At 44.9% G+C, this 20,661-nt stretch overlaps 1 protein-coding gene and 1 pseudogene across 1 annotated transcript in view; both read left to right on the forward strand.

Moving 5' to 3' along the window:
• The window catches only part of GNAI3 (G protein subunit alpha i3), a 48,583-nt gene extending 35,761 nt beyond the window's left edge, over window positions 1-12,822 (forward strand). Inside the window, exons 5-9 of the mRNA XM_075559130.1 lie at window positions 408-536; window positions 3,822-3,951; window positions 4,300-4,453; window positions 11,341-11,553; window positions 11,647-12,822. Coding sequence (XP_075415245.1) covers window positions 408-536; window positions 3,822-3,951; window positions 4,300-4,453; window positions 11,341-11,531 — 604 coding nt within the window. The 3' untranslated portion in view covers window positions 11,532-11,553; window positions 11,647-12,822. The remainder of the gene's footprint in view (window positions 1-407; window positions 537-3,821; window positions 3,952-4,299; window positions 4,454-11,340; window positions 11,554-11,646) is intronic.
• A 1,064-nt stretch (window positions 12,823-13,886) lies between these two features.
• On the forward strand, window positions 13,887-18,873 carry LOC142458083 (small ribosomal subunit protein eS1 pseudogene; annotated as a pseudogene).
• The last annotated feature ends 1,788 nt before the right edge of the window (window positions 18,874-20,661 follow it).

Genomic DNA, 20,661 nt, shown 5'->3' on the forward strand with positions numbered 1-20,661 from the left:
CCATCGTTCTCTTTCATTTTAGTAATTTAAACACCGTCTTTATTGTCCTGTGACATGATTACAGTGAGCGCTCTCAGTTTGCTTTGGATTTTGGACTCTACTGTGCTCAGCTGACTTGGTATTAACTTTCAAGAATCTTCCATAACATTTTCATGTTTGTTTTTGGTAACTGGCTTTTGTAGTTGAGTTCTGCAGACTTAAACTGCTTTTGTGTATATATGTAGAACCTAACCCACATTGCCTGATGCTGGGTTCCCATTTTCTCCCGCGATCAATTCTGTAATGCTGTTTGACTACTGTCGTGACAGGCTCAGAATCTCTTTTTGGTAGGAAACACGCTTACTCTGTTGGTTTACTGTGCAAGTAGTTTACTTCCCCAGGTAAAAGTAAATGTGTGTTTTGTTTAGTTACCTAAATGACTTGGATCGTATATCTCAAGCCAACTATATTCCAACTCAGCAAGACGTCCTTCGGACAAGAGTGAAGACAACAGGCATTGTGGAAACGCACTTCACCTTCAAGGACTTATACTTCAAGTAAGTCATTAGCCTTTTACTAGTGTGCCCGATGGAAATCTCTTTACTTATACCTCTTAATTAGTAAAATTACTTTAGGGGATATTTCTTGGGTAGAAACTTACCGTATTCAACAGCCACTATTTAAATGTTTTAATAAGTAGTGGTGGTGCTGGCGGTGGTGGTGGTGGTGGGATGTCGCAAACATTTCTGATCTCTCTAAATGACACCAGATGTGTTGTTCATTTGGAGGATTTTAAATTCAAAATTAAACTGTGACTTTCCTACTGACAGAATTGATCATGTGGTTACCGATTTATTTTATTTGTAATCTTATTCTTTTCAGCTGCTTTTTTGTTGGAATCACCAAAACAGGTATTGACTGTTTGTTGTTTGAAAGGATAGCTGCAGTGCTAAGAGGATCGAGACCCAGCCTTTGTGGTGTCGTTACGTGGCTCGCTGTGCCATTTTGATATTAAAGTAGAAATGCCTTTCTCACCAGTGCCCTCTTCCTACTGACCAGCCTTGCCCTTCCAGCTTCATGGCAGGGAGCTCCTATGCTGTGCTCTGGATTGATTGGTCCTCTGCAGATGCACAGCTTAAGCTCTTACTTAATACAGTGCACACGGGAAATTGGCCTGAGGAGAGAGGTATTTGGGGGAGGGGTGGTGACATAGAAACAGCGATTGCTTTCAGAGAGAGAATTCTTCGAGTATTCAGATACAAAGGATTTTCTCACCAGCAAAAGTAATTCTAAAGTAGGCTGCAGCTTGTCTCTTTGTTACTGGCTTCTCAGAACTTGCTTTGGGTTCCATTTTTCTGCTTTTTTTTTTTTTTGTGACCTTCGAAACCCCCTGCCGTACGTACTCCACCGCCCCGCCGCAATGTGTGATACAGTTCCTAGCTGTCATGCTGTGCTCTTTTGTAGAATGTCATACTCAGCCAGCACTGTTGCATGCGAATGGAACGACCGCCTCAGAACCTTAGTTTCTGTTCTCTAAAGATTTGTGCCGCTCATGAAGGGATTTCGGCACTATTAGAAGAAATGTGTGGCTCAGTGGTAGAGTGCTCACCTTGTGGGGAGACCTCTGTTCAAATCCTGCACAGCCAACCATCCAACCACTTACCTATTACTGGAGTTGTGTGCTGCTGTGAACAGGCTTGAGCAGTTTTCAGACTAACACGGGGAAGAAAGGCCTGGAGTTGTGCTTCTGAAAAGCAGTCAGTGGAAGCACAATGGGTCATAGTGGCCTGAACTGCAGCTGTGACTGGCTGTATATTAAGTCCCCGGGAATGGTGTGCTGGCTAGACAGCTGCTGAGGACTTTACACTAAATCCACCCAGCCAGGTTTCGAACCTGGTGTAGGAAAAGAGCAGTTTGGCGGAATGCTTTTAGAATGGAGCACCCGTTTATCGTCAGTACTGAGGAAGTTAGGAGCGAGACAAGTCACCTGGAGTAACACCTGTGAAGCTGCAGCCCGAGCCTTCTTGTGCACACTCGTAAGATTAGCAGTCCATTTATAAGGGTCGTTTTCTTTCTTTAGTGTGGGAATCTTTCTTGTTGAGGTTGTCCTAGATTGATCGTAGATAAGTCCTACCAGGATCAAGAGGCACGTATGATAAAGGTGCCACATGGCTTATCGTTGGCACGTAGATGCTTTGTTACACAGTACTGTCACTTCTTCCTTTTCCTCTTTTCTCTAGGCAAAACCACTCTGTTTAATCAGACCTTGACTAAGCATCGACTATCTGCAGAACATTGTATAATTCCTTACTTGCCTCTCCGTTATGAGGTGATACTTCTCAAATGTTGGCGTTACTGGATGGTATAATTGTTAACTTGTTATGAAGATCACCTTGGAACTTGACTATGTTCTACCAGTTTAGAGTTTATAGAGAAAATGGGGAAGTAACCAGAGATGACTGGTGCGCCCAGTGTTTCCTCTTGCAAGACTTCTGTGGCGAAATGTGTGGTGTCAGCCCTCCTAGAGTCTGTGCTACGAGGACTGTGGACTGGGCAGTGTGGTGTTGCTTCACGGTGTGCCTCGTGGCCAGAGGCAAAGGCCCTGCCAGCGCAGCCGGCCGAGAGCGCCTGCTTGAGGCTGGACGAGGGTTCACTTTCACACAGGAGCCGAGAAAGCACCAACTGTAGCTCGTGTCTCTCCCTCTGACGAGTCAGAGTCAACTCCATGTCCAGGGAGTTTGGTAGCTGACACACCAGCTTGGCAGAGTTTAGCTATTTAAAATCTTCTCATTGTCATTAAGCTCTTAGGAAAGTCTTCTCATTCTCATGCAAGCTTTCGTATCCACTGAAAGACAGGCACATAGGTAGGAGATAGATGAGGGCACTGTTGACAGAAGGTCAGGAGTTGAATCAGGAAGCCCCCCAGAAGGGAGGCGCAAGTTAAAGTAACCTGGTGTGGAAACAAAGTGTGAGAGCAATTGAGGCTTTGTTGTTACTAATTAGATTCAAATAAAATTTGCTGGAGTTTGGAAATACGGATTACATTTTGTTTTTAGGTATCAGGTTCGACTGGAAGATTTGATTTAATTTTTTACGATGAATCTTTAACACATACACACACACACACAAAGTAAGGAAAACCTGAATCAAGTAAAGAGAGGTTATGGGAGTAGAGGGAAAGTTGGAGGGTTTCTTTCCTTTTGTCCACGTTTCTCTTTGAACTATAGAGATGAGTCCTTTTTTTTTTTTTTTGAGATGAGTCCGTTTTGAGAGGTAGAATGATACTGTGAGCTTAGGGTCTGGAGTGGCAGAGTGCTTGGGCTCACGTCCCCCACCCCCCAATCTGTTAGCAGTGTGCAGTGGGAAAGTCATTTAACACACCTGTGCCGTAGTTTCTTCATCTATAAAACGAGGGGGGTGGAACTAGTACTTAGAAGATCATTATGAGGATAAAATGACTTATGTATGTAAGGTGCTCCCACGTGGAGTGTGACACTGAGCGTTGAATCATTCTTAGTTGATACTGTTAATACGAGGATCATTATCATCACTAATGTCCAGCATTTCATTTTCCCTATGTTTCCCCCTTCTTCCTTGATTCCATTTCAGTGCTAATTTGGCTGACTTGGCACATCCAACATAAGCTTTAATGAAGAGAAGGTTCAACTTTTTTGTAAAATAAAAAGGATCCCAGTTTTGTTTTCTGGTGTAATTGGTTCCTTTTTTACTTCTGATCACAGACAGCTGTCTTGACTCCATTGTATCAGCTCCGTGTTAGCAGTATGCAGGGAGAGGTGCCCGTGTGACCTTGCTGAATATGTGCTTGCTTGCCCCTTGTCCAGGATGTTTGATGTAGGTGGCCAAAGATCAGAACGAAAGAAGTGGATTCACTGTTTTGAGGGAGTGACGGCAATTATCTTCTGTGTGGCGCTCAGTGATTACGACCTTGTTCTGGCTGAGGATGAGGAGATGGTATGTGGGGCCCCTGGGAAACTCCCGTTTTATGCAGCCAGGAAATGGAAAACATTCTTCGGAAGACTTGGTCCACCCATTTGGTATTGAACCAAGACTTAATATGCCTTCATTTTTCTCTCTGTGAGAGTTTCGGAATCCTGATCTGTGATAGCCACAGTGAGCTCTTGCCAGTCAACCCTCTTTCCACACACCCAAGAACCACCAAAATGAAGACGGCCGGCTCGCCTTCGTGTTTTCATCGTCTGACACCCCCCCCTCCCCCCCAACCCGCACGGGCCATTCACTAACAGCAGTTATCCACGGTTCCTTTGTGCCACTGACCCGCCATCCCCTTGTCCTTTCCAGAACCGAATGCATGAAAGCATGAAACTGTTCGACAGTATTTGTAACAACAAATGGTTTACGGACACTTCAATCATTCTCTTTCTCAACAAGAAAGACCTTTTTGAGGAAAAAATAAGGAGGAGTCCATTAACAATTTGTTATCCAGAATACACAGGTAAGGGGTCATGAGCCATTTTATTGGATGTATACTTTGTAGATTAGCTCTCTGACGAAGTTCACACAACTGCCTTTTGAGTTTGAATCATGCATGTGCTTCGGTGTGGAGAGTGAAGTTCACTGTCAGAGTGTCAATAGAAGGAGCTACGACTCCTTCACTATAAACTGCTATTCCAGCAGTTAACTGGGTTTACTTCACATCTGTCATTTTTATTTGTTGATTGAAGAAGAAAAAATATAAAAATTTGGTACAACTCTGTCTAAGGAAATGCAAGGATAGGATATAGAGTTCTTGTTTAAGAAACTAACATTTGATAAGAGCCCCCAATAAAGTGATCTTTTAATTTAAAACAAACCAAAACCCCCCCTCCCCCAGAAAAACTGGCATTTAATTGCGGAGCTAGAAATCACTTTATGGTAAGGCAAAATGTACATGAATAGCATTAACTACAGTTGTAGACAGAGCAAAAAAACTGCTAGTGTCATTGTGGTTTGTTTCTAGAGGAAACCCCACTTGAGCAGGACTTGAAGAGAGTGAATCACAGATCTCCTGGTAGATGAAGCAGTCTAGCATTTGTGGCAGAGGGAGTAGTAGACCCCATGAAATTTTAGCAGTAACAAGTGGCGTGATTTGTTCTGGAGTCCAGCAGGAGTGTGACACTCCTGCTGGAGCTCAGAGTGGTGGGTGGGAAGGAATAGGTGGAAGGATCGGCAGGGGTCTCCTCGTGGAGGGCCTTGTATCTTCTGGTGAGGCAGTGGGGCTTTGTCGAAAGATTCTCATTGAGGTATATGACATAGTGGAAATCGTGCTGTGGAAAGATGATTGAGCACACGTAATAAAGCTTAAGTACTTGGGGAGTGGAATTCACAAGGACTTCCTTCCTAGGATGTAAAGAAAGATACTTAGTGAGAATGTGGGGATCATTCATAAAAGCCAAGTACAAGGATGGAGCCAGATCTTAGGATGGAATTTGAACTAAGAAATAAATACAAAGCTATAAGGAACCTAGAAGCACTCTCATCTTTTTCTCTCATGTCTTTTTATCTTTGGGGGTGTGAAAGAGATTTTATTCATGCGTTTTATTTTTTATTTATTTTCATCATTTTATTGGGGGCTCGTACAACTCTTATCACAATCCATATATATATATCAATAGTGTAAAGCACATTTGTACATTCATTGCCCTCATCATTCTCAAAACATTTGCTTTTCATCTAAGCCCCTGGCATCAGCTCCTCATTTTTCCCCTCCCCACTCCCAGCCTCCCTCATGAACCCTTGATAATTTATAAATTATTATTTTGCCATATCTTGCACTGTCCAACATCTCCCTTCACTGAGTTTTCTGTTGTCCGTCCCCCAGGGAGAGGTTATATGTAGATGCTTGTAATCCGTTCCCCTTTCCAATCCACCCTCTCTTCACCCTCCCAGTATCGTCACTCACACCACTGGTCCTGATGGGATCATCCGCTCTGGATTCCCTGTGTTTTGAGTTCCTATTTATACCAGTGTACATCGTCTGTTCTAGCTATTTGTAAGGTAGAATTGGGATCATAATAGTGGAGGGGGGGGGCATTTAGGAACTAGAGGAAAGTTGTATGTTTCATCGTTGCTGCACTGCCCCCTGACTGGCTGGTTTCCTCCAGGAGACCCTTCTGTTAGGGGATGTCCAGTTGCTTACAGATGGGCTTTGGGTCTCCACTCCGCACTCCCCCTGCGATAGTTTATTGTGCCAGCCTGGCAGATAAACACGAGTAGAATTAATTGAAGGGCAGAGAGATAAATGGCTCGGTGAGCCTCGCCTGGCTAGTTCTTTGCCTCAATTTAAAGGGTCCACTACCTGTGGGCTTAAAGGGACCTTAACTTAACAGCGACACAGTCCACAGGCTAGGCGTCCCACAGGTAGTGGACCCTTTATAGCCCAGTGCTCTCTACAGAAAAGGGACTGGCAGCTCTCAAGAATTAAAGGACTGCTACTGGCTCACTGCTTTATAATTTATAATTTAACTGTTCATTTCTTGTAATATCTATCTGTATATAATTTAACTGTTCATTTTTGTTATATATCTATCTTTATAAATATATTTATATATAGTTACTAGCAATCTGGTTTTATCTCTCTAGAGAACCCTGTCTAACACACCCCTCATTCACAATGATATGATTTTTTGTTCTGATGATGCCTGATACCTGATCCCTTCGACACCTCGTGATCACACAGGCTAGTGTGCTTCTTCCATGTGGGCTTCGTTGCTTCTGAGCTAGATGGCCCCTTGTTTATCTTCAAGCCTTTAAGAACCCAGATGCTATCTCTTTTGATAGGTGGGCACTGTCAGCTTTCTTCACCATATTTGCTTATGCACCCGCTTTGTCTTCAGCGATTGTGTCGGGAAGGTGAGCATCATGAATGCCAGTTTAATAGAACAAAGTATTCTTGCATTGAGGTAGTACTTGAGTGGAGGCCCAATGTCCATCTGCTACCTTAATATTAAACCTATACATATAAGCACATAGATCTATTTCCCCATCCTTATATATAAATATATTTACATATGTACATGCCTTTATCTAGACCTCTATAAATGCCCTTTGCCTCCTAGCTCTTTCCTCTATTTCCCTCATTCTTTTCTAGACATTTACTTTCGTGTGTTTATTTTTACTGTTGTAAAATTTTATATAATGTTTGCCAATTCATCATTTTTGTAGACCTCTATTACTCACAGTCATCAAAATTTCCATCATTCTATATATCTTCTCCGTTCTTCTCTCTACCAACTATCCGTTTATGTGGTGCAAGGTGGCCCTGCTACAATTTCCTTATCTCATCCATTGAAGAGACAAGGGGCTCTGTTCTGGCCCAGGTTAAGACTGGTACATATTCTATGTCAAGTACGTAGACATGGTTGCTATGGGTGCACCACTGTCAAAATGGCTGGTGGAGGTGTTTGACTTTTTTTAACTTCACGAAGCGGGGGAAGAACCCTTAGCAACAGAACTAAGGCTGATTGTATGAGGTGGCAGTCCTACAGTCCAGGCGCCCTTCCTTGAGACTCTTCTGTTGGCTTGGGCAGCTCTCACAGACTCCGTGCTAGGACCTTTATGAGGTATGTAATGGGTTAAAATTCACAATCAGGAACAACTAATGATGGAAGTCCTTCAGTAAGGATAGCTCTTGACCATGCCCTCAAGCTAGTCCTCTCCCAGCCCTCTCTTCTTGGGAGTGGTGAGGGGCTCATTTTAAGGCTAACAGGATGGCAAGCTGACCAGTCCCATATTAGGGTTCCACCCACCTGATTCACACGACCCCACCCTCACAGGAGTTCGATCCACTTTGTATTTTTAGCAAGCTGTCCACTCCCTTGGTGGACCTGTAGCACCTTATTTACAGAGTTCCACCCCAGTATTTTGGTCAAAATGACAAAACCCTAACTGGAAAGTCCATATGAGAGCGATCCTTTGCGCTGCAACCACCATGGCTAGATCACAGCGAATTTCCAGGGGAGGAGAACTGTTGTCTGCCAACTAACACTTTGAATAAAAGAAGTGAAAAGTTGTCAGGGCAGTTTGAGAAGACAAAATGTACTCTAATGAAATGTGCAAAGACCTGAAGTTAGCCAAAAGGACGAACACACTCAGCATGTCTCAGGCTAAAAAAAAATTTTTTTTTAAATTCAAGCCTTAAGTTAATGCTATTCAAGGATTCTATAGGCAAAAATTGAACAATATCAGAAGCATCCAACTGTGGTGGAAGGAATACGCAGATCACTGTTGTACACACGAGGGAGGGATAGGAATTGGAATCCATTCCTTGGCACCTAACAATGGCAGCAGCCGCTAGCCAAAAGATTAGTGGTTTGAATTCAGTAGTGGCTCTATGCTTTGTCTTATTAGGTTACTGTGAACTGGAATTTAATTGATGGCCCATAACAGCATAAAAAGCTAGAGTAAGGAATTAGGAAAAGTCAAAGGTATTCCCATATTTCTGTATTTATTAGATGATATTGTAATTGGATTCATAGGTAGGGATGTTGATTTTGAAGTATCAGTAGAACACTCACATGGGAGTATCTAAAAGGCAGTTATTTATGTGACCATGGAGCTTGGGAAAGGTCAAGGTTTGAGATAGTGATTTGAGAATCCATTGGGGGGATTTTATTGTGTGTAATGAACTACAGAGATTATATGGAATGAGAAAAGACACAGATAAAATGAAAAAGGCCATCGGTTTCTATTGGCGAAAGTAAAAGATTTATGTTGACTACAAAGAGAAAAACTAAGAGGAGAAAAGAAAAAGCTCTGGATAGAGCAGAGGATGTACACTGGTGCAGATAGGAACTGGAGGCACAGGGAATCCAGGGTGGATGATACCTTCAGGACCAGGGGTGTGAGTGGCAATACTGGGAGGATAGAGGTAGAGTGGGTTGGAAAGAGGGAACCGATTACAAGGACCTATATGTGACCTCCTCCCTGGGGGACAGACAACAGAAAAGGGGGTGAAGGGAGATGTCGGACAGGGCAAGATATAACAAAATAATAATTTATAAATTATCAAGGGCTCATGAGAGAGGGAGGGAGGAAATAAGGAGCTGATGCCAGGGGCTTAAGTGGAGAGTAAATATTTTGAGAATGATGAGGGCAACGAATGTACAGATGTGCTTTACACAATTGATGTATGGATGGATCGTGATACGAGTTGTGTGAGCCCCTAGTAAAATGATTAAAAAATAATAATTTTTTTAAAAAGAAAAGGAGAGTTAGCATCCAAAAATCAAACTTATTACTGCCATAGAGTCGAGGTGACTTGCAGTGAGCCCTGCACAGGGTTTCCAAGGCTGTGAATCTCTGGAAGCAGCAACGTCATCTTTCTCTTGCAAAATGATTGATAGATTTGCACTGTTGACCTCGTTAGCAGTCCGATATCTACCCTTTAGCGCCTTCAGGATGAGAAGAGAGCGGTGGTCAATAAATACATAAACTAAGATCTACATTGAAAAGTGGACGTTGGATTTAGCAATTTGGAGATCAGTGGCCATCAGGGAGAGCAGTGGTGAGGTGAGAACGGAAGGCAGTGAAGTACTGAGTGAGAAATTAAAGGAATGAAAACAAGTGTTGGCTATTCTTGAGCAACTGCGATCAAAGATTCAAGAATGTTCCTGGGCTATAGCAAAAAAGAAGTTCCATAACGTGAGTATAATTGATACAGCAAGGTGGGAGACAAAGGAATCATCCGGAAAGGAGGGATGGATGGGTAAATGGTGATATAAACAAATAAATGTGATGTAAACAGGTAAAAGAGAAAGTGCTGTCGCCTGCTCGAAGCTGAGCGAACCGGAACACATTTTCTCTTGGTGTGTTTGAGGTGAACCCGTCACCAAGGACTCTTTAGTCCATCTCAGCTTCACTTCTCTATGAAACCTGTTAAACCCTTAAAACAAACAAACATTTGAAGTGAAAGAAGCTAGACGTAAGAGGTCTGATACGGGGGCTTCACAAAGTTCATGGGCAATTTTCATTATCTTTTCATCTTTCACCCCCTTGTACAATTCTGTTAATATGATATCCAGAATAAACATAACTCGAGGGGGCAGCGGGGTGTAAACATTGGAAACCAGAAAGGTGGAAATGCAGATTCTGATACCAGAGTCTAAGCGTGGACTGTGGTAAGACTTGCTTCCTCAGGGTCACCCAGTACACATGATCCCAGCAGGCAGCTCCCCCAAACCAGAGGGCAGACCCGCGCATCGCGCAGTACAGCCCACACAAGGGTTAGAGGGAAGAGCGGGTTTGAAACTTGAACAGGAGGCCACTTGTAAGGCCAGAGTTACAATCGGTTGTGAATATAGGTAACTTTCACATGAGGTAGTGGACTTATTAAAGAATTGGTCCTCTTTTTTCCTCAGGGAAGTGGAGAATGTAGTGACCAGTGCCGAATAACAAGGGTGGGGGCTATGAGTTAGGTAAGAAGTTTACATTGGTGCCTGCCCCGTGTTCGTGTGGCAGAGAAACCTTAGAGACAAGTAAACCGTCGCCGTCGTGTGGAAGGCCCCACCGGCATCTTCACACGTACCGGAGAGCCGGGTCCACATCCAACACTTTCCTTGTAAACGTCCAGGCCTGCCATTCACTGGCAAAGATTCTCACAATCCTGATGGCTGCTTAATATCCTTTTCCTAAGGGTTTTATGTCGTCTCTTTTATATACTTAACTGTTGGTATTTTCTTTCACTAAAAATAGCTTCTAGTTGACTGTCGAGTGTGTGTGAGCTGGAGCGCCCCTGGCTCTGCGGCCAGCGTCGAGGGCCGCGCTGAGAGCTGCTCGAGTGGTCAAGATAGGGTAGCAAGAGGGTGATGAGCGAGTTAACACATCTTGTTGACAAAAGGAGTTGGGGTTTGATGCTGCTCCCCCTGCCCCTTGAACTGTAATATAATTCACTTGCCACACAATTTACCCTTCCAAGTGTATAATTCAAGTCTCCTTCCCGTTTGCATTTAGTCGTTGACTCTGATTATTTAAATTATTGCCTGGGTGCTCCGAGACTACGCTCTGTGTAATCCTTGTGAAAAGCAGCAGGACTTACCCTCTGGAGTTGCTTTTCTTAAGATCATTGCAAGGCACAGGCTTTGTGACCTTTTTAAACAATTGGGTTCTCCAGAAATACGTCCTCCTACTTCCATGGCTTCCTTTTCTATTTTCTAGGTTTTCCCTGTAAAAAATCCATTGGAAAGAAAGACAAAGCATTCTTTTCCTTCATATGTGTATGTGGTGACTTACTTTGAGTTCGAATGAAAGGTACAACACTGGTGCTGTTCTGTCGTGGCGAGGAGCTCCCTGGAGCGCCGGCCGGCGGCTCTGGTCATCTGAAATGAGGGTGGGTGTCTCTTTCAGGTTCCAACACTTACGAAGAGGCGGCTGCTTACATCCAGTGCCAGTTTGAGGATCTGAACCGAAGAAAAGATACCAAGGAGATCTACACCCACTTCACCTGTGCCACAGACACCAAGAATGTGCAGTTTGTTTTTGATGCCGTGACCGATGTCATCATTAAGAACAACCTGAAGGAATGCGGGCTTTACTGAACAGGGTGGCTGTGCGTGAAAGGTAAAGCTCTGAGCACTTGCTTCCGTTACGGTGAGGGAGTCGCACCTCTTGCCTTGTAAATGGTCTCTAATTCAGATCGTCCTTCTTTTCCAGCTATTGCAGCGTGGCGTGGTAAGACCAGACTTCTTTTGCTGTCTCGTGGACAGCTGCAAGCATGGACGGGACCAGGGAATGGCAGCAGCATGCGGAATCTTAGCATTCTTTAGCACAACCTTCTGTATTAGGGAACATTGAATTGACTTGCTGATCCAGTGTGACATTGGGATTGGAACCGCTGTAGCGTAGGATGTGATCATCAAGCCGTCACTCGGATCTCATAATCTCTAATGTTTAGGGCAGATGTGAAGTTGAGGTGCTGCATTCCAGAACTTCAGTGTGTAGCTTACTCTATTTCCCTCCTCAACAAACCACCAGTAGTTTATTTTTAGAGATTTCTGTTTTTGTTTTCATCAAGAAAAGAATAACTTTACTAAATTTTTTCTTGGTTTGCAAAAGAATCTTTATTAAAACGCAATGTTAACTATGCACATGATGTGACCAGCTTGTCTTGAAGATACTCCTCTTAGTAGGACCTCTTTGTTTTTAACTCTTGGTATGGTCGGAATAGAATACTTCTCCTATTACTTAAAATTCTTCCCAGTTCCCGGGCAATAATTAACAGGTTTTTGGGGGTGAAATGTATGTTACAATCCTGCTCAAAGTGCTACCGTGGTTCCTAAGTGGAAATCACACTGAGAGCTCTGCAGTAACATGCTAACTCTAGCTTTTTTTCTTTTTTAAACCTTGTGGTTGAAGGTTAACCTGGTGTATGCTGATTACCAAATTACTAGATAAATACCAATGTGGTATGATAGAGCCAGCTTCTTGGGTACAGACATACCCAGAGTGGCTGCCAATTAGAAATGCAAATTACTAAATTCCAATCCTGTGACTTTGCCGCTACATAGCTACTAAATGGACCACTTTGGCTCTCGTGTCTGTTTGTCATAGGGAATTTTGTAAAAGATGCCGTTTCCATCTTCCTTGGCTGTTTTTGTTGAGAGACATCTGAAGTGTATTCATGGTGCATGCTTTTACTTTGTAAATGTGCCAAATCCCTGTTTGCAGTTGTTTTTATTGTAGTAGCATTGTTAACTGTAGTAATTCTTAGTCAGCACTACTCTCCTCCTTGGCCGAAACTGTTGCATTTTGGTACTTTTTCCACTTTGTCATGTTGTACCGATTTTAATCTGTTAGAGTTGGCAGCAGTATTAAAGTGGTGAGTAAAGAGTCCAGGTTTGCTCCCGTTTGTAACTAGACCTTGGTCCTTGGGTGGGGGGTGTATTTTCTCCCTGTTTGCCCCTGCCAAGTGTGCTTTGGCCTTCTGTCTGAGCATGGACGTCGGTAGTAGGGACCTTGAAGGTCCAGTCCTTTGGTGTCCTAGTACTGTTGAATCTTGCCTGAAGGCTGAGGGGGAGGTGTTCTGTCGTAGATGTGTAAGTGATATGTCGTCAGAATCCATTTTCCAGATTTCCATTTTGCTGTGTGGGGAGCTGTGTTCACTTCAGCCTTCAGGTCCTTTTGTACAATGTGCAGCGAATGTCAACGAATACGGAATGGTCGGTCCGCTGAGGGAAGAGAAACGGAAGAGCCTGGATTTTGAGTGTTTCCAATGCGTAGTCTGAGCAGTGCCTTTGGGGTCCAGTCTTTGGGGTTGGACTCTTCCATCTTTCGATGTGACTTCAGTAGGTGAGAACAAGAGCAGCAGCACAAAGCACCAGCGCTTGACGTCACCAAGCTGCTCGGAGAGCCGCCACAGGGCTCTGCCTGTATGGCCGTGCTCTTACGCTCTCGTTTTTCCTGAGCACGGCTATGCAGATGCTATTAGCTTAACAATTTTTTCCAAGGGTGGGAAATCCTGATCTGAAGAAGGAAAACCAAACACTTCACTTGGTTACTGGCTTCACTCCCACGATGTAAATAGGGTTGATCATTCTTATTTGTTCCTTTTGACTATTTGTTTTCCTTGTTGTATTCTGTAATACAGGGTCATCTGGAAGTGGGAATCGGTGGACTGTTGTTTTCAACTGTGGTCTTTCTGTACTCCGGGCTAATGGAATGGTGATGTCGATCATCTAAAATAACAGAATGCAAAAGAATTCATTTTACTTTGGAATATATTTTGTATCTTCATTTGAGTATGTGTAACCGATGTGTTCATTGTTTCAACTCTTCTTTGATGAAAAATAAGAGTTCTTTCTAAAAATTCACATTTGCTTATTTTCAAGGGCCATCCCACCCCCATCACCAGTAACTTAACCAGAATGCACATTCCTTGAGACTATGGGGGGATGGCAGTTTAATAAAGCATGTGGTTTTCAAATGTGATTTAAGTCAAAATCAGCTGGCCCCATCTCAGATCAATTATCAGCGAGTGGGCTTGCAAGCTATCATTTTTTAAAGGTGATTCTGATTGTCAGGTTGCCAGGTTTGCGAATCACAAATGTGCGTTTTAAATAGTCTTTTCGATGAACCAGAATGTGGGATAAAATGTCAAATACACTAGCCTGGTTTCAGAAAAAGTTATTGATCCTTTTAATCAAAAGAAGCTCAAAGCTACCTGGGACCTTTTCTCTGGAGCATGCTACAGATTTGTGATTGATAATGTTTCAGAATCAGGTGACTAGGTGTGGGAGCCCCCCCTAAGAAGTTAGCACATGCACATGAAAGTGTACTGAATGAAGCACAGGAAATCCACCTGAACAGGAAAGCCTGCACCCGTAGCTTGGTCTTTTGACCATGAGTGACAGACACCTTCTGCACTGATTAAAACCTGGGGCCATAGTTAGTCTCTGTAAAGAATCACTCTGCTCCTTGTGGACTCTACCCTGACCTGCCCATTTTGACACGCAGCGATGTTCCTCCCCGTGCGTGACGGGAAGAGTGCAGGAATCCTTGTGTGACATTTGCACCCCGCAGAGTTGGAATCCTCAGTCCCTAGCCCGGTGTCATTTTATGGAGTTTTCACCTGTGGATTGTGGTTTCTCACAAGGTGCTGCTTGCTTCTCTAAGAATAGATAGATGGACCAAATTTTTGAGGGGAAAAACCACAACTCTTTTCCTGCCTTGTTTATGTATTTTTCTCAATTGGATTTGTATTCCAAGATATGCATGTCATGTAGCAGTCAGAAAAGAACTGCCGGTCCTCACTCTATGTACTTGTATCCTTGTCCCTGTTCTGTTTCGTAGCTGCTTTCCTGTGGATATTGCTTCATGCTCGGCCTGGCTGGTTCGCTTCATAGCATACGGGAATCCACCGAGCATGTGTGACAAACGGGGCTGCTTGCCCTGTTGACATTTCCAGACTCGGGGATTAGGTAAAGCCAGTCTTTTATGGCCTTTCAAGACATCACAGTCCTGCACCCATTTGTTCAGACCTCAGTGTGACTGTCTTTCTGTCTTAATACTTCTGGAACCTTTCCTCGTCGTGTGTAACGCTTTCTCCAAGAACACAGTGATCTCGGTTTCCCAGTATTGCCAGGTGACGAGGCTTTGCAGCACAAACCAGCCTCTGACCAGGACCAGCCAGTCCCAGAGCGTTATGGCCTTCCAGTTGTGTGGAATTGCTTCCAGGAAGCAGACCAGAGAAGCAGGCTGCCTCCAGGCCTGAGATTGAAAGTCAGTCTTGCTCTCAACTGCCCAAAGAAATGGCAGGGGAGCACTGGAGCACGAGCTTCAAAGATGCTCGGGTCTGTGTGTCTCAGTTGTCTAGTCCAAAAAGAGTCATGCTTGTTTTTTCACCCCTCCCCCAGTTTTCTCATTGCCCTTTAAACAAGCCTGCCCTCTGAGGAACAAGTCAGAGCAGGGCGCTTTCCTGAGCACCTTGTGAGCCCCCAGCCTCCCAGGAATAAGAGAATCAGGAGTATGATAGACCAACACATACCTGGAGTGCATAACTTAATCAATACACATTCCCTGGCTAAACGCAACCTGAGAATCTGCATTTTTAATGAAGTCCTCATGCTAGGATGCAGCCGACTCAGGTCCTCTGGAAGCAGTCTGTCTGTTGCTCAGTAGGACCTCGCGTTTGAGGCCACCACATACAGACTGCCGTGCCAGTGGACAGACAGCATCCCTGGCAAAGAACTTGGTGATGCTCACCTGCTGCACATTTTGTACGCGACTTTATAACAGTGCCTCCCATCCCAGAGAGGTGAATGAAGACACTTGTTTCAGAGAAACATCACCATTTTAAATACAAAGCATTTGGTTTTCGTGTGAAAGACAAACCAAGAACCTTTGGCTTCTAAACATGTTTATTGTATTGCATGGCATTTGTTTATGTAGTGAAAACCACATGGTGACACCACATGAACGATTGAAAAGCCCATGACAGAGGTGACTGCGCAAGAACACTACTCGGTGGCAATTAGTGGACAAGGAACCGAGCTGGCTAGTTGAAGAAAAAGAGACTGTGTGTGTCTGGCCTGCCTTGTTTCAGAAAGGAATATCTGGTGGCTTAAAGCCAAACCTAACCCAGGTTGGTTGCTAGAGAGCCCATTCCAACTCGTGGCAGCCCAGTAGGTAGGTAGCACTGCCTGGTAGGGTTGCCAGTGCTGTGAGTCTTCACAAAAGCAGACTCCTCGTCTCCCACAGCGGTAGGTTCCAACCGCTGGCCCCTGGATTGGCAGCCTAGCGATCTAACCGCTGCCCCAGCAGGGCTTTCCCATGGCTTTTAAAGTTACTGAATCTCCCCTTTTGGCTCTCTGCACGACGCCATGGCGGTTGGCAGGAACAAGCGCCTTACCAAAGGTGGCAAAAGAGGAGCTACGAAGACAGTGGTTGATCCGTTTTCTAAGAAAGATTGGTCTGATGTGAAAGCACCCGCTATGTTCAACATAAGAAACATTGGGAAAACACTAGTCACCAGGACGCAAGGAACCAAAATTGCATCTGATGGCCTCAAGGGTCGAGTTTTTGAAGTGAGCCTGCCGATCTACAGAACGACGAGGTTGCCTTAGGAAATTTAAGTTAATGACCGAGGATGTTCAGGGCAAAAGCTGCCTGACCAACTTCCACGTCATGGACCTGACACGGGACAAGATGTGCTCCATGGTCAAGAAGTGGCAGACCATGATTGAAGCTCATGTTGATGTCAAGACTACCGATGGGTATCTACTTCGTCTGTTCTGTGTTGGTTTTACTAAAAAACGCAATAATCAGATTCGGAAGACCTCTTATGCTCAGCACCAGCAGGTCCGCCAAATCCGAAAGAAAATGGTGGAAATCATGACCCGAGAGGTGCAGACGAATGACTTGAAAGAAGTGGTCAATAAATTGATTCCAGACAGCACTGGAAAAGACATAGAAAAGGCTTGCCAGTCTCTTTATCCTCTCCATGATGTGTTTGTCAGAAAAGTAAAGATGCTGAAAAAGCCCAAGTTTGAATTGGGAAAACTCATGAAGCTTCATGGTGAAGGTGGCAATTCTGGAAAAACTACTGGCGATGAGACAGGTGCAAAAGTGGAGCGAGCTGATGGCTATGAGCCACCAGTTCAAGAATCTGTTTAAAATTCAGACTTAATGTTAAATAAAAGATCTTATTGTGAAAAAAAAAAAGTTACTGAATCTCAACTATCATAGAAACTTGAAGCAAAAGAAGAGAAAAACAAGGGTATCTGGCCTAATACTGATTTCAGGTTTTCTAGAACTGTTGAATGCAGTCCTTACGTGCACGCTATCCAGTAGATTAAATAAGCCAAATGTCTTTATTGTTTACCTCTAGCCGGGGAAGGCTTGGGATTGATCTGTGGGCTGACCGGCAAGCAGGGGCGAGGGTTAGCCAGTCTCTGGGAATCCTGTCAAGAGCATTTGTCTTTGCCTTTATTCTGAGGGACATCAGTCTGGTCCAGAAGTTCAGAAATGGTTTGGACCCTGTTCAAGAGGATGGATGCTCCAGACCCCAGAACTTTTATTTCCTGGCAACTTCACCAGAAGAGTTTTAGCTTGAAAATGTGACTAATCAGACCCTTAGCCAGAAGAAAACCTTAGTAAATGACCATTCGGTGCTTAGCTACTGAAATGGTTAGCAGTTTAAACTCACCTGGAAGCATCTTGGAAGGAAGGCCTGGTGGCCTTTTTCTCTAAAACCTTTTTATTTGTAATTGAGTGATGATTTGTTGAGCGGATTGAGTTTCCCATTCATCAGCCCGTGTTTGACCCAGTTCGTTGATTGGCATCCCCACAGTGTGGCATCAGCCCACTTCATCCTTTTGTCTGCCGTTTCCTTTGTCTCTTCCTAGGCCTTCTGAACCTTGTCTTTGGGTAAATGCTGCCATTTTGACTCCAAATGGAGGTTGATTCTCAAAATGGATCTGGCTAATATTTTGTTACCCCTGTAGGACTGTTGCAGGCTGAAAGGTGCCATGGGGGTCATTTGCAGACCTGAAATGTAAGCAGCACAGCCACGAGGGTTCCTCCGGTCTCTAGCGGACCAGGAAGCCTGACAGTTTATGGTTTTGAGTTTTGTCCCCCATGCCCTACCCACTCTGTCCAGGACTTTTTCATGCGAACCCTTTGCCAAGAGTCGGTGGTGGTAGCCAGGCACCATCGCTTTTCAGTCTCAGGCCGTGGAGGCTGGTGTTCAAGTGGTCCGTATCACTCCACACACACATATTTTCACAGGGCCCTGGTGGCATAGTGGTTATGCATTGGGCTGTGGCCCACAAGGACGGCAGTTCTAAACCACCAGCTGCGTGTAGTAAGATCGGGCTTTCTACTCTGGTTAACAGCCTCAGAAACACAGGGGCAGTTCTACTGTGTCCAGTAGGGTAGCTAGGAGTTAGCAATGACTCAATGTCTGAGTTTGTTTGATTGATATACACACACACATATATGTATATACACAAATACACACATCGAGTGAACAACTACAAATTCTATAGGGCAGGGTAGAACTGCTTCTGAGTTTCCAAGACTGTTTAAGTATGAGAGTAGAAAAACCTGTCTTTGTCCTGGCGAACACAGTGGTGGTTTCAAACTGCCGACCTTATAGATTGTAGCCCAATGCAGAACCACGATGCCACCAGTGACACACACATATATGCACACAAATAACATGGGTCTGCTCGCCCACGCCCCGTTAGCCTGTGCGGCCCTTCCTGCATGTACTTGTGGGTGATGGGCGTTGAGTGAGCACAGCCGCTGAAAACCCGCAGCACCGTTGGACAAGTGGGTTGCTGTGAACTGGAGTAGAATTTGACAACTGCGCTGCTGCCTTCCCATGCATTTTCTTTTTTTTTTCCCATGCATTTTCTAAAATAAACTTTTTGCAAAGTGTTCATTCAAGTGGCCTCTGTGAGTTTGTTACAAACTGATTAAAGGACTTTTGTTTACCAGAGAAACGGGGGAGAGCTGAAACTCAGCTTTATTTTTATTCGGCTCTCATTGTTTGTCCAGAAGGCTTTCACCCTGGTGTCATAGGGCAGCCATCGCACCAGTCAGACTGCTCGTTGGAGCTCTGGTGTAACGAGAGCCTGCGTCTGGTGTTCCAGCGAGCCCGCTAGCTAGGAGTCTTGGCCTGTTTTGGCCTCTGGCCCGAGTTTCTGGATCAACAGTAGCCAGCAGGGCTTCTCATTTCCTGGTAGCGATTCTCCCACGTTCTTTTCAGGGAATCTGCAAGTCTGTCCAATCCATCCAGTGTGAACAGCTGCCGATGTATTTATTCAGCGTATTTCAAGCTCAAGATGGCTCGCCACTGTCAATATTGGTGGTAGCAGCCCCAGTGTGAACATGTGTTTCTGGCAAGAAGCAGGCTTTCCGTATAATTGAGACTTACTTTTATAAACCATGTCTTGGGTGCCAAGCGCTTCCCCCACTGGTAGTTGTGCATGCTAAATCTCTACTTGACCTCACCGCCGCCTCCCAAGATGTGTGCAGGCTTCCTTTCCCCACGCGAGTTCAGCGGAATCATTTACTTTCTGTGCTGCCAGCTGTTTACATAGCCCCGTCTACAAAGATTTTCCGTCTCAAGCACGATCCACTGCCTCTTGTTCTGGGACATAGAGCGGTTGGAGGAAGGATCTTAGGGAGGAGGATCTGTTCTAAATTCAGTGGTAGAGAGATGGCGGCAGTAGAATCATGAATCCTCAAGTGGGAATGTGTTACTGTCTAAGTTTATTCAGGAAATGTCTTACCAGGTTGAGGAACTCGGTGCTTGGGGGCAGCCTAGTGTAGTGGTAACCAGTTGGGCTGGTAACCTCAAGATTAAGCAGTTCAAAACCACCAGCCGCTCCCCCTGAAAAAGACCACCCCTGTCAAAAGTGACAGTCCAGAAAGGAAAGCCACGGGGGCAGCTCTGCCTGCCCTAGGGGTTTGCCAAGGGGTGGAATCGGCTGGTGGCAGTCAGTTTGGTTGGTTTTGGAGGAGGGGCAGAGAGAGCGAGGAGCTGTGTTTAATAAAGATGAGCAGCTCCCACCTGTCCATGACCCGGTCTCTGCTGACGCATACAGAGGCCTGGTGGTCAAAGGGACAGTCGGTTTAACGAGATTTGAGGCGGACACATTTTTGGTTAGTTTTTGCAGAGGGTAGGGCAGTTTGGTATTTTGCATGGAAGCTATTCCTTGGGGGGCAGTTCAATCTAAAAGCCAGGTGCTATATTTTATACCAGGTTTCCTCTGACTCCAACCGGAGCTGCTGCTCTGTACTTTCCCTTTGGCTGATTGTGGTCCTCAGAAAACACGGGAAGTAGGTAGGTAAGGAGGCTACCTTCTAAGTACAGGAGCGGGTGGGCCTCGAGGCTCAGCCACGCAGTATTTACAGCAGTGCATTATGTTGCAGTTAGAGGCCCTGATGGTGTGCTGGCTACGTGTTGGGCTGCGATCCACGAGGTCAGCAGTTTGAAACCACCAGCTGCTCCACAGGAGGAAGACAGGGCTTTGTATGCCATAAAGAGCTACAGTCTTGGAAACCCCCAGGCACAGTACTGCCCTGCCCCGTGGGGTCGGTATGACTCAGAGTGGACTCACTGGCGATGAGCTGGGTGCCCTGGGAGCCAGGTCTTCAGCCTCCTGGCCGCCTGCTCCCTCCCTCTCACTCGCTTTCCCACTCTGACCAGGAGGGATGAGTCTC

This window comes from Tenrec ecaudatus, chromosome 1, assembly GCF_050624435.1.
Source record: "Tenrec ecaudatus isolate mTenEca1 chromosome 1, mTenEca1.hap1, whole genome shotgun sequence".
NCBI lineage: Eukaryota > Metazoa > Chordata > Mammalia > Afrosoricida > Tenrecidae > Tenrec > Tenrec ecaudatus.